The following is a 14,624-nucleotide window of genomic DNA, read 5'->3' as shown; positions in this document are numbered from 1 at the left end:
GATGATTAAGTTTCTAGATTTGTCAACACTGCACCCATGTACGTCGGTACAAATCTCAGATCTGCATCACTTCGGGTTTCTATCCCCTATGCTGTGATGTAACTGGATCCCACTCATTCATGTACATAATCATGTTATGATGATAATAATTATAATAATAAAAATAATAATAATATGTAGCTTACATTGCGCTTTATTCCATGCACTGTATCCTCAGAGCGCGACAGGGAGAGTGGAAATGTACATGCCAGAGAAGCACAGGTGGAACACAAACTGCTAGTTGAATAAGAACGTCTTGAGCTGACGTTTGATTTGGGTCACTGATGGAAGAGCGTGCCACGGCTGTGTGGATACGTTAGAGAATGATCGACATCCGAAGTGTTGCGAACATGATCTGTGTCTTCTGGCTGGATGACACTCCCTGTTCAATTCGCAAAGATAGCTTGGCACTGTTCCGTTGACACATTAGGAGGTGAGTGTCACGACTTTGAACTGGATTCTCTTCTGGACTGGTAGTCAGTGCCGGGACTTATGTCTAAGTAATAAATCATCTCATACTATCTAATCTGTTAACTGTGACAGATACTACAAGTACTGTCCATAATCACAAAAGAATGTCTAATGTCTCCTTCGATGCAATAAAGTGCATTATATTTTCACAAACTCAAAACTAATTTTAATCTATGACGATTAATATTGATATGTAACAAGGCGAAAGGTACAATCAACATAATCTAGTTTACATAGGTCAAAGGAAGATATGTCTCTCTACCATTTTGTAAAGAGGTGAAAATCTTGTGGTAAATATGCTGAATACCGACTACTCCCTCACGCACTCACGCTCTCAGGCATTCAAGCACTCACTGTATCTGTTCAAGACGTCAGCGTAAGTATCACACACAGCGTTCAACAAAAGCGTCATGTAATGTAAAAAGATATTAAAATTGATAAAACACCTCATATCTATATAAACGGCTAGCAATTCTGACGTTTGTTTAGCCAAAAGCTTTTGAAACAGCTGCTGAAGACTGCAGCCCCATACAGTATAGGGGCGATGGGGTAGCCCATGGTTAAAGCGTTCGTTCGTCACGCTGAAGGCCCGGATTCTATGCCCTACATGGCTACAATGTGTGAAGCCCATTTCTGTTGTTGCCGCGACATTGTTGGAATACTGCTAAAACCGGCCTAAAAACCAAACTCACTCACTCACTCACTCGAAGTATACTGCTAAAAAAATATGGGAACACTCTAAAATTTGATGGTGATATGTAAAATTAATAGTGATGAGGTTATTTATACTCCAAGGTAAATGCAACTTTTTGACAATGTTTTGTTTCACTCAAACTCAACGAATATTTAATCAGTTGCTTCACTGCAAGTTCTAACATGTCGTTTAAAGTGCCCATTAAGCACACAAAAAGTTGCGTTTACCTCATAAATGACCTTATAAAAGTATAAATGACCTCACCACGTTTAAGTTTATATATGACTATCAAATCTTCGGGTGTTCCCATACATTTTGTTTATAGTATACAATGAACACGTGTTTATGAATCATTGATAACATCGGGCGAACCTCGTGGTTAGCCTGGAGGTTACAACTTTACTAATTCCTCAAGATCTTTACAGTAAAGGACGCATTGACACATCCCACTGTCATCCTATTAATGCTTGGAAGAAGCGCCACAACGCACCAACACGTCAACGACTGCCTCGTGGTTTAGGTGTTTAGCTATGTCAAGTGGTGTCCTCCCAAACCAACCACAGCTGTTAATGTCTACCACATTACACGATACGACGTACTCGACAATCTCTGCATTACCTCCACTACAAGCATTGTGAAGCAGAGTGTCACCATGACCATATTTGGGCAGGGCAGATACGTCGGAACCTTTGTACACAAGCAGGTCAAAGATGTGTCTGTGTCCATTCTGGGCTGCCCACATCACCGCTGTCCTCCCCAAATGATCTCTGCTGTTGACGTCCACAATTTGATGTGAAAGAATGTACTCTATGATGTCTAAATCACCTCCAAAACATGCCCTGTGAAGGATGTTATCACCGTTAATATATTTTAAGTTCAGGTCACATCCTTTCCTGACAAGACGGTCGAATACTCGTTTTTGTCCTTTCTCTACCGCACACATCACAGGGGTCTTTTCAAAATTATTTCTTCTGTTCATGTTGACAATGTTGCAAGAAACAACGTACTCAATGATGTCCACATTACCCCCATAACAGGCCTTATGGAGGATAGTGTCACGATCCTCATCTGAGATGGTAAGATCACATCCAGTGTGTACAAGGAGGTCGAACACACTTTTATGTCCCATCTCAGCTGCCCACAGAACTGGGGTCTTCCTATTTTGTCCTCTACAATCAATGTCAGACAGACCCAGATGAATTATGTCATCCACAATTGTAACATATCCACCACGGCATGCGATGTGAAGAATGTTGTTGCCCCAAACGTCACTTTGTGTCAAATCACAATTTTTACTCACAAGATAGTCAAACAACGTCTTATGTCCCATTTCAACAGCACACATCACTGGAGTCATGTGAAGTTCATTTCTACTGTTAATGTCTGTTTTTTGGTCTGAGAGAAGATACTCCACAATAGGTACACTGCCACCAGAAGAAGCGTGATGAAGTATGTTACGGTGAGTGACGGACAGTTCTGTCAAGTCAATCCCGTTTTGAACAAGGAACTCAAATGTTCTCTCGTGTCCCTTCTTTGCTGCTAATGTCACTGGGGTTTCCAACTTATGACTTCTGCAAGTAATGTTTATTTTATTGCCCTGGATGATGTTTCTTACAATATCTGCATTGCCTCCAATACAGGCATAATGAAGGACATTGTTATGGTCTTCGTCCATGTCAGACATATTGGACCTTGTGAGCAAAAGATCAAACATCTCCGGGTCACCTTTCTCTGCTGCCCACATTAGAGCTGTTTTCCCACGTTTATCGCCGTGACAACTGCGTGTTTTCTTCAGGGACAGTTGCTGAACGGCAAGCTGACGATTACCTGTCATAGCAGCGATGAGTATGACGTCATTTCCGTCACAGTCCCGGATGTTTACATCAGCACCAGCAGACAGCAGGCGTCCACATATATCTGTGTGTTCGTTATATGCTGCCACCAACAGCGGTGTTCTCCTTCCACTGTTCACAGCATTGATGTCAAGGCCAGGAAATGCTAAAATATCTTCCACAATAAGCAGGTTTCCACCCTCAGAGGCAAGATGTAACAGAGTGTTTTTAGCAATGTCAATAACTGATATATCTGCTCCTCTGTCTAAAAGTATCTCAAATATTTCTTTATGCCCCTTCTTAGCAGAATATGATAGTGGCGTTTTTCTGCAAGTACTTTCCCCATTCACATTGTGCTTTGCCAATAACTGTATGATCTCCACGTTTCCACCTTTGCTTGCAAAGTGAAGGATTCCACTTGATTGATGATCCTTTAGTGACAAGTCACAGTTTTTGTCTACAAGAAAGTCAAACATTGGATAGTGCCCTTTGGCTGCTGCCAACATAACCGGTGTTCTTCCCTTAGCATCTCTGGTGTTGATGTCAACCTTTCCCTTTGACAGAAGGAAGACTGCAAGGTCCAAATTGCCAGTCTCGGCCGCAGTATGAAGCAGGGTCAGTCCAATCTCATCCACAAGTAACATACTCGATCCTTTGTTTTCTAGACATGTCCGAAGTGGTGATGCATCATTTCTACAGGGTTTTGCCCTAAATTTGCCGCCATGCTCTCGAGCCTGCAGAAATTCTGTCAAATGTTTGGAATTGTTTATATGCCCGGAGAGTAGTGTCTCCGCCATACTGAAATGTTCTGTGGATAGGTGGCAATTCTGTGAGAGAAGCAATTGAAACACATCTCTGTGACCCTTGAAAGCAGCTATCATCAACGGAGGCTTTCCATACTGTCCAACACGGTTAATATCGAACAGTTTACTGGAAATGATATGGCTAACAATTGCTAGGTAACCACCCTCACATGCCAAATGTAGCACAGTGTTACCATAATCATCAACACCAGTCAGATCAGCCTTTCTGTTATTGGTGAGATAGTGGTACAGTGGACTGTTACCATGGTAAGCTGCCATCATGAGTGTTGTTCGCGAGTGTTCACCTTTTGTGTTCCATCTATCACCAAGATGCGGTATGAGTGTTTTCACAAGCTCTGTATATCCATTCATGCATGCAAAATGAATAGCTGTGTTTTGAGTCTTGTTTCTCGTAAGTGGATCTGCACCAGCATCCAACAAGAACTTCACAATTGACGTTCTCTTTCCCATCACAGCAAGCATAAAAAAGGAGTTTCCGTCTGAATCACTAAAGCTTAGCTGACTGTTTGGATCAAGCATATTCTGCCATAGATACAAGAAATAATTTGTCTGGTTCAGTCTAAGGCAAGATGTGAGACCGTCACTGATGTGTACCCGTGACAGTTCCTTTTGCTGTAATACTTTCTTACGCATGTAATCATTGCCAGACCGAAAGACCCAGTACAGGAAATCGTGTGCAATAGCAGAATCCTGTTCTTCTCATAAGTCTAACACCTCCTTGAGATCTTCTCCAAGTTCGACAAAGAACCTGTCTATGTTGTCCTCCTTGGTGAGGACTGGGTGGGACAATGTATTTCTGAATTCCCCTCTCCTAACACATCCAATCAACTGGTCTATGAGCTTGTCGTTGTTACTTCTGGAGATAAGAATAGCACTCTGATTGGGCGATGCCAAGTCATCACCTTCAAAAACATGCAGTGCAGTGTTTCCACAGACTTCCGGGGAACTTTGTATCTACATAGAACACACACACATCGTATGTCAAAGGGTCATTGAAACATACTGTGTTGCCCTTTTGGGACAGGTAGATCTCATTTAGTTTGTGTATGATGTCAGGAAGGCCGCTTTTGTGAACAGAAGGAAAGAGCGGGTCAACTGCGTCCAGTGCATTGCCGTCAACAGCTTTAAAGACATATTCATTCCGGGGAGGATCAATCGGAACATCATCAACACGAACAGAATTATTGGCAGTAGCATACAGGTCATCAGCCCTCAGTGCGCATATACTCTTCTGAAACAATGTTCAGAGATTCCGATTCCGATTCGGTTTCAGATTTTGATTCAGACTTAGATTCAGATTCAGATTCAGATTCAAGAGTATCAACTTTGTTTCCTGATACCAGAACATACAAAATTCCAGCAGCATAGTTCTGATTCTCAAATAGTTTTTCTACTTCTGTACTGAAGTACCTGTGAGGGCTTGTAAAATATGTGAGAGGATCAGCCACAGGGCTTCCTTCCAGAACCGTTTAATGACCTTCGGAAAACCAAGATAATACCGAGGCAGCGGTGCAGTGATCTCATCCCGAGCTTCTGTCTGCAGCTGTAACATTCGAGAATATTCTTCTTTGGTTCTCTCCGAGTTCATGTTTCGTGTTTTTGTAACGTTCACAGTGATTGTATTTGTCCCGAACAGACGTTTTACAAATTGGGCTCCTTCCTTATCGTGTTCTTCTATGACAACTAGATGCACGTTCTTCCTTTTACGCGAGAGTGTCTCACGGATGTAAGGATACATATCATCGAGCACCACAAGTGTAGGCTGCTTTGACTGAAGTATTTTTGGATTGAAGTCCTCCAGTCTGCTGTAGATGACAGTGTTGTAGCCTTCTTGCTGATAGTCGTAACAGAGTTTTTGTCCAATTGTGGTCTTGCCTTCACCATGGCTACCAATTAGTATGAGAAGTCCATTTTGTTGCAGTTTTGCACGGGCGTCATGGTAAGCAGCCGTCTCAACAAATAGATCAGTCCATTCTGAAACAAAGATGGACCTGACAATAGCATTAATGTGCTTAACAGTTGGAATCTGTGTTAGAAACAGAACCTTGTACCCTGAACTTACTACACTATGGTTAGAGGTGTCCCAATGGACTATTTATTACCAGACGTGATGTAAATAGGATGTTGACGACTTTTTTCCTTCCAATTAATTCTAAATGGTTATCATATTTTCTTTAAATGTTGTGGATCGTATTGTGGCTACAGATTGTGATCATCTCTGGTTGGCATTTTAGAAGTTGGGAAGCACAATACTGACAAACATTATAGATAACAAGGTCTTGTATTTCGCGACGTTTTGAACACAGATGGTTGTACCGTTGTCAAGAAGGAATGAAAGTATGATACCCTACGTGAGGCTGGAAGGACTAGAAAAGTTGTCCACGCGATTTTGTTCAAAACAAAGGGAAACTGCTCACCACTCTGCCTAACAGATACTTGTTGATCGAGCATCATTTTGAAAAATATCTCTCTGGCGCTATCCAGTAACTCTGCATCATATTGTAGAGATCCATGGAGTGTATACTTCTCAACATTTGATTGTAGGCATTCGAGAGTTTTATGAAAATTGTCAGGATGCTTCCACTCATCGGGTCCTATCACGCCATGAAGGAGATGAAAGTTGGATCCATGTTTCCTCCTTACAATGTATGTGAGACTCTGGGCGAGTGTGGAGTTGTAGTGTAAGGCATCATCAACTTCAGCTTCTACGAACGTAAGGACTTTAACCGTCCTATCTTCCCCAAAGACATAGGCATCACATATGACGCTGTGTGGAGCTGGAACCTCCTCTTCTGGCTCCAGGAACGTGAGCAGTGGAGAGTTGACGTAGATACAGTGCGTCGCAGGAATTGATTTGATGGAACGAAGAATATCTTTGGGAAGGTACAGCTCCACATCTTTTGGGTAAATGCCACCTATGACAAACAACAAAAGTATATTAGACACTGATACATTACCATTTCGTCTCCAATAAAATAAAACTTTAGAGCAAAAGAATTAACACAATTGAAAATTTGACAAACATTTTAAAAACATTACTTGTCTGAAACCAGTGCACTGATACTGATTGACATGAGAATGTAATGCTGTCTATGTCACTTGGCGTAGGGGTAGCTTAATGGTTACAGCGTTCGCACGTCACATCGAAGACCCATGTTCGATTCCCCACATAGGTACACTGTGTCAAGCCCATTTCAGGTTTCCCACGTCGTGATAATTGTGGAATATTGCTAAAAGCGGCGTAAACCCATACTCACTCACTCGCTATAACACCTGTACCAATTACATCGCCATTGACATAATCAGTTCATGTCGGTTTCGGTCCCGATCACCATCAAACAAACGTAGGTCTATACTTTGCTGCTTAGGCATTCTCAGCTCATGATTGAGTTAGTGAGTGAGTGATTTAGGTTTGAGCAATATTCATCAGTATCACTGTACAGGTTGTTCAGCTTGACCTGATCAAGTGAATACTAATGCATTACGTGACCGTGTCACAACTGATTGGGTCTAGTATTGTGAAGGTGTGGGCCTTTGTCAGCTGAATGTCAACATGTCCGAACAGCCTAGACAAAGTCGCCGTTTGACATCTCAGTGTCGAGAAATCGCCAGCAGTGTCCTTACTTTCTTTACACGGTCACACAGGAATCAGGCTACCTCCATACCACGCAGATCTGAACCCAATCGAACTTATATGGGCCAATGGGAAATGTTTTGCAGCTGCCAAAAATGTGAAGTGTACTATTACCGATGATAGGAAATTAACAGAGGCGAGGTTTCTTGAAATTGGTGTAAACGAGTGGACTGATTGCTGTGCCCATGTTGAAAATTTGCAAAGCGATTACTGGGACAGAAATATTGCAGTTGAACATGAAATAGAAAAAGTGATAATTGAACTGGGTGGAGAGAGTGATAGCGAGAGTGAATAGGATTCTGAAAGTAACTGACTGTACATTGTAAAGTTAGTAAACCAAACTAGATAGCATATGACTGTATAAATAATTCAATTGAAACATGAAGTGATTGTTTTTTCAGAAGTGTTGTATGCATGTTTCGCACGAACGCAACAATAACAACATTTTCTGCTCCCCTATTTAATGAAGTTAACTCGACCAGCTGTTTGTGCCATTTGACCTCCCGGGTCATGCATATGTAGAGTAGCTCAGGTCAAGCTGAATAACCTGTAGTTGTCAACAGAATTAGGTTTTACACGTCGTACCAATATTAGGAATCAACCCCGGGTCTTCGGCTTGATGTGCAAACGGTTTAAACATAAGGCGCTCCATCGCCCTCGAGATTGTGTTATGTTATCGAGATGTAGAATATTTTACAGTCATGATGCATATCATGGTGCATATCATGCATATCGTGCAGTGAACGTATCCACGTTGAGCAAGAATATTTACTCAGACTATAGTACACACTCCTGCATATGCTACAAGGTGCAAACAAATATACTTACCCTTTTCAATATCACAGTGATTGTGGTATACCAGAAATGAGTAACCTGAAAAAGAATTAGGTTGTGTCAGAGAGTAAAATTAAACGATCATGAGCAAAATACAATCACGTTGATTTGGACGCTTAAAAAGGTCAGTGCAGTTAACTACGTTCAACTGCCTACCTGGGCCTCCTTTCACAAAGCACTAAGGTGATTGTAAGTCACTAGGGTAATCTTAGTGCAACGTTAAAGAATGGGAGTTAAGGTTAACCTTAGCAAAGGTTGCTTCGTAAAAGGGGGCCCCTGACAATAGTTAGAAATATAGAACGTGGCCGATATCTACCAGCAATGGGATTGCTGAATAGGATTTATTCGTCTCTCTGCGATGAAAAGTTTCATATTGAAAGGGTCTTTGCATCAATGTTTGTTCGAAACACAACATAACTTAGGCGGGATATGGTGTTGACTGTTCGGTAATACGCTCCATTTCTTTCAACAGCCCCCAATCCCCGGACCCAGAATGATGATCGAGTCACTTACAACTGAACTCCAAGGGCCTTTTTCCTTGGGAATGCATTCCTCTGTACTTGTGGTTAGAGCACTCGACAACATCGTCAGAGCTGTAGCTACTGGACAGTTCTGAGTCGTCACTGTCCACGGATGAATCCATACTGCTCAAAGGTTGTCGTCAATGTAGTCGTTCAAATGTTCACGTGGAGGACAGAGTTCAGTTCAAGTACGCAGCATAAGAAGCAGATTTCTGATGTTGCCTACCCTTGTATTACTGAAATACCTTTTATAGCAGTAAAAAATGATGTACGATGCCTCATTCCTCAGCTGACTTTGTGTTTATTCCTTTCCAGGAAGGCAGCTGTGTTATTCTGTTCCACCACTTTTCTTTGTCCATCCTTTCAATATTTCCCTCTAATATTTCATAGGTACGAGGTCCGCCCTTGTCAGAGAATACTAAACCACTGAAATATCCAACAGCCACTTCCAAAACATATTTTGTGGGTGAAATATTGTATGTTTCAATCTTTATCAAAGATGGAGGGAGCTGATCGAATGTTCCATTGTGATGTAACACGCACACATTTGCATTGATCTTATCAGTAATAGCTTTCTTAAAGGTTTCTGGATTGGTAATTTGAAAACCCTCCTCTGTGATAACTTTCTTCTTATAACCACCCTTTGTGTCCACCTTTTCCGCTAGTCCTACATAATATGACCCCCCTCCATGGACCTTCGATAAAGATGTCAAGTTATCTTTTAGCTTCAGATCATCCCAGATGTAGCCCACCAGATCTAAGTCTGACTTTTCCCCTTGGTCTGGCAAGGACTTGAACTCGGTATTCCGACACTCATGGGGGAGCTGTTTAAGATGTCTTAAAGTAGCATCTACATTCTTTCTCTCCGGAACATGTGCGAGAATGGAAACAATATTCCAAGTAGACGCATTTAACTTTTCGAAATCATTGGTAATCTTTGTGTTGAAGTTAACAGTGGAAATACAGCAGGTGTTTTCAACGGTAATTAATAAAACATCCGCAAACAATTCGAATCCGATCAGATCACAAAGCCACGTGCAAACATAACTGTCAGTGTAGGACTTTCCACACTCAATCAAATACTGCAGGGTTTTGTCCGCAAACTCATGAAAGTACTCCAAAAATCTGTCGCCCCTTTCATGGCCGTCTAAGTGAACAAGAAGATGCCCTCCGTGGGTGTTCCTGAGTGCCGATACCTTCTTTTCAATGTCCTGAAGGATTTCTTTCTTCTTCTTTTTCACGTCTTTATTCCTCCCTGGGCCAGTGATGATCTCTCTCTGTGCGTGTACTATGAATACATTCGGTGCGTTGTTTCGAGAGACATACGCGGGCTCTACTTTCCTGCATACTTCACATTGTCCTGCAAAGGAAAGGATAGTGTAAGTCAAACAATCCCTTCCCACTCCTTCCACAACGAATCACTTGACTAGAAGAATTGTTCTATTGTTTTTATAATTACTCGTCAAACCGAAGACCCAACAATGGGCACAATGTGTGAGGACCATTTCTGGTGTCCCCTGCCGTGATAGTGCTTGAATACTGCTAAAAGCGGCTTAAAACTGACCTCACTCACTCACTGTTGTATTTACTGTTACGATGGATTTGATTCTTAGTACAAAATGATTCGGCAAATATCTACGCTTACGGTATCAGGTCGAGAGGTGTTTATGTGAACGTTTATGGTTTAAAGACATCGGCGAAATAGACAATACCATGCAGACACGCCAGGCAGTTATTAGACCGTGTCCAAGGAATGTGAGACTTTAATAAATAATCTGTCTGTCTGTCTGCTAAGGAAAGATACTCACTCTCGTCAGATTGTATTTGTGTTTGACTTCCCCCAGTTGCCATAACAAGTTAGCTTCCATGTGGTATGGTAAAGCTGAAAGCAATGGAAACCCCATAATAACATACTATAGGGATGAAAACGTATTTTAGCAAATGGTTTTGGTTGCTTGGTTGTCTATCGCTACAATAGTCCAGCTATATGGCGGCAGTCTGTAAGTAATCAAATCCCGATCAGACAGTCAAGTGATCAACAACATGAGCATCGATCTAAAGAATTGGGATACGATGACATGTGTCAACCAAGTCAGCGCGCCTGACCACCCGGTTCCATTAGTCGAATCTTACGACAAGCATGTGTTACTGAAGATCATTTCTACCCCGGATCTTCAAGGATTGGACCAATGCATGTGACTGGAATGTGACTTTCTCATATACAATAAAAAGTAGTAAATAGTACATTCCACCAACACTGTATCAACATATTGGCGCAATGTATAAATATTTTCCAGCAATATTGCTTGACCATATTGGTTCAGTGTGTATAGTTCATTCTGTCATCATTGTATCAACATACTGGTACAATGTATATAGTACATTCTGTCATCATTGTGTTACCATATTGGTGCATTGTATATAGTACATTCTGTCAACATTGTGTCAACATATTGGTGCAATGTATATAGTACATTCTGTCAACATTGTGTCACCATATTGGTGCATTGTATATAGTACATTCTGTCAACATTGTGTCACCATATTGGAGCATTGTATATAGTACATTCTGTCAACATTGTGTCACCAGATTGGTGCATTGTATATAGTACATTCTGTCAACATTGTGTCACCATATTGGAGCATTGTATATAGAACATTTTGTCAACATTGTGTCACCATATTGGTGCATTGTATATAGTACATTCTGTCAACATTGTGTCACCATTGTGTCAACATATTGGAGCATTGTATATAGTACATTCTGTCAACATTGTGTCACCATATTGGAGCATTGTATATAGTACATTCTGTCAACATTGTGTCACCATATTGGAGCATTGTATATAGTACATTCCATCAACATTGTCTCAACATATTGGTGTATTGTATATAGAAATATATACTGAGTGAAAAAAGAAACTTCACAAAATGTAATTTGAAAAAGAAACTTCATTAAAATGAAAAATAATGAATAATTTTTCTCTGACGATTCCTCTTTAGGAAATATTTATCTAAATTCCGACTAAGCTTTCATAATTTATCAATAGAAACTGGCAGATACAGTAATGTTGAAATAACAGAAAGAAAATGTGTTTTTTTGTGAAGACGACATTGAATACGAGTACCATTTTATATTAGTATGTCCATATTATATGAATTATTGAAAATTATATATAAAACCATATTACTACAGATGTTCATGAATGCATAAACTTATTCAACTTTTAAGTGTTATAAATGTAAAACAGTAGGTAAATAATTGTATAAAGTCTGTTGTCTCAGAAATGAAATGATGCTAAATAATAGGTAATTTTCTCCATTATAATCAATGTCTAGTCATCCACCTGTACCAACTCTCGTGTTTGTAAGTACTACTGATTGTCTGTAAAGACAAAGGTAAATAACGAATCGGAATCTGAATCGTTTCACCCACTGTCATACGTTATGAGTCTTTAATTACTCCTGCACTTGATGAAGGAGTAAATATATACTCCGAAACGGTGTGTTCCTCATAATAAAGAAGTTGACATCCATAAAACCCTCTCTTCCGTGGTCGTAATACGATTGTATTATCTGTATATGATGATGGAGTAAGTATATAATCTGAAACGTTTTGTTCCTTTATAATATAGAAGTTAATATCCATAAAATTCTCTACCTTGGTCATAATAGTTTGCTTTTTCTATATATGTATATGTGTATCCATCAGTGAGTGAGTGAGTTTAGTTTTACGCCGCAATCAGTAATATTCCAGCTGTATGGCGGCGGTCTGTAAATAATCGAGCCTGGACCAAACAATCAAGAGATCAACAGCATGAGCATCGATCTGCACAACTGGAAACCGATGACATGTGTCAACCAAGCCAGCGAGCCTGACCATCAAATCCCGTTAGTCGCCTCTTATGACAAGCATGGATTACTGAAGGCTCATTCTATCCCGGACCTTCACGGGTCGTGTATCCATCAGATGACGAAGGAGTAAGGATATACTCCGAAACGGTTTGTTACTCGTATATGTTTATGTATATGTTTAAATCTTATTGTCGATATAACATATACCACTTTGCATTTCTTGTACATGGGCCAATGGCCTTTATACCGAAATAAATTATTCTCTCTGTTACTCGTGATAAAGAAGATGGCATACATAAGACCATCTTCCTTATGCAGATCACTCCTAATTGTCATTCAAAAACCTGACAATCTTCCTTTGGATTTGATATACCGACTCAGAGGTACAGATAAGCTGCATATCTGCGTAAATTACACAAAAGTAGTGAGCAACAGCACCCTAGCGCCTTTTTCAAAATGGCGGCACATCCGGTCCCCCTGGGCGCCGCCATCTTGGATCAGTCACTTCCGGTCAGGGGAGATCACTCGGGTTCCGGTTCCGGTGCTTCCGGTTCCGGTGGGTGTGCACGCATCGCGATGACGTCACGTTCGGTTCCGGTGGGTGCGCGCTCATGACGATGACGTCATCTCCGGGCCAAGATGGCGGACGCGTTTCAAGAGGGCGGCCCATCCGGTGGGATCGCGTGAGATCTCGCGGGATCGCGTGGATTCTCGCGGGATCTCGCGAGCGTAGACGCCTTTCAAGATGGCGGAACGGACGAGCGGCGGACGGGACGGGACGGGACGGAGAGGGAAGGAGAGGGAAGGAGAGGAAAGGAGGGAGAGGGGGTGAGGCGGACACGATGGCGTGGCTAGACAAGTGTTAGTGTGTGTGTGTGTGTGTGGTTAAAACACATTGGATGGAGCCTTCTTTCGAGCCAGGTGGGTGGCCCTGAAAAGGGCCGTTGGTATGGGTGGGTGAGAGATCACCGAGGCATCTATGGTGGTGATGGTGGTGCACTGGAGGCAGTGCTGCTGGAATCGTCCATGGGTTCCACAAACTCCAAGATACGTTGAAGTACAGAGTACATGGTGTCTATGCGCTCTTGAACGAGGAGGACCTTGTCATGGAGTAGAGCCAGTAGATGTTGGCTTTCAAGTTTACTCACTTTCTTTGGCGGTTCACTTGGCTGGTGGGTGGATGCTGGACGTTTCTGGGTCTTGTTAGAGCAGTTCATACTCTTATGGTTCTCTTGACCACAGTGACGGCAGGGATGTGGACAGTCATAACTGAGATGACCTTCGTTTCTTCCACAGTTGTAGCAGGTGTTGTTATCGTGCCTGTTGTTGTCCTTGGTCTTCTTGGGACATACGTAATGGCGATGACCTTGAGCACCACACTCGGTACAGGACACCTTGGGACAGTGTAGATAACTGTGGTCATCTGTTTCACACAGCCGGCAACGGAAGGAGGCGGAGGCGGGAGACGTCTGCATGCTTCTAGTTTCAGTGAGCAACTGATGGGGAGAGCTGGAAAACCTCGAGTTTATATAGCTGGGTTGATGACGTCACTTTGGCGCATCTGGTTCGCACCGGCTGCATCCGGTTCGTACCACTCTCCTCCTGACTCAACAGGTCGATAGGCTAGTGTGACGTCATGGGTATGACATCATTCCTATAAATAACACATGAGCTCATGGTGTGCACTGCCACGACCTATTGTGACGTCATAGGGTGACGTGACCTATATAAACCAGGCTCAGCGTGGGTCTTGCCAGTTCTCACCATGCCGTCACCACGAATGAACGAAGCAGAGAAGGAAGAAGAACTTGAAGAGGAGCCTGTGCCGTACCAGTTGGAGCGGACGACTCAAAAAACAGCCAAGAAATTCCGGACTGATACTCAGCGCTACCACCTGAAGTTCAACCCTGTTTGGCTGCA

The 14,624-nt window shown here is 42.0% G+C and overlaps 2 protein-coding genes across 2 annotated transcripts; both read right to left on the bottom strand.

Annotated features, from left to right (window-relative positions):
* Positions 1 to 1,561: 1,561 nt before the first annotated feature.
* Positions 1,562 to 4,250, bottom strand: LOC124283316 (serine/threonine-protein phosphatase 6 regulatory ankyrin repeat subunit C-like). The gene has a single exon (XM_046719354.1). It carries the CDS (start codon positions 4,209 to 4,211, stop codon positions 1,665 to 1,667), a length of 2,547 nt encoding a protein of 848 aa, XP_046575310.1. The 5' UTR covers positions 4,212 to 4,250; the 3' UTR covers positions 1,562 to 1,664.
* A 77-nt stretch (positions 4,251 to 4,327) lies between these two features.
* Positions 4,328 to 10,738, bottom strand: LOC124283327. Its single transcript, XM_046719366.1, has 5 exons — positions 10,658 to 10,738; positions 8,842 to 10,209; positions 8,323 to 8,367; positions 6,278 to 6,775; positions 4,328 to 5,834 (listed from the first exon to the last, which is right to left on the bottom strand). Exons 2-5 carry the CDS (start codon positions 8,969 to 8,971, stop codon positions 5,251 to 5,253), a joined length of 1,257 nt encoding a protein of 418 aa, XP_046575322.1. The 5' UTR covers positions 8,972 to 10,209; positions 10,658 to 10,738; the 3' UTR covers positions 4,328 to 5,250.
* Positions 10,739 to 14,624: the final 3,886 nt, after the last annotated feature.

This window comes from Haliotis rubra, unplaced genomic scaffold, assembly GCF_003918875.1.
Source record: "Haliotis rubra isolate DU_JTF1 unplaced genomic scaffold, ASM391887v1 Scf1091, whole genome shotgun sequence".
Lineage (NCBI taxonomy): Eukaryota > Metazoa > Mollusca > Gastropoda > Lepetellida > Haliotidae > Haliotis > Haliotis rubra.
The sequence above is the reverse complement of the archived record's forward strand: the minus strand, read 5'-3'. Positions and strand labels throughout refer to the sequence as shown.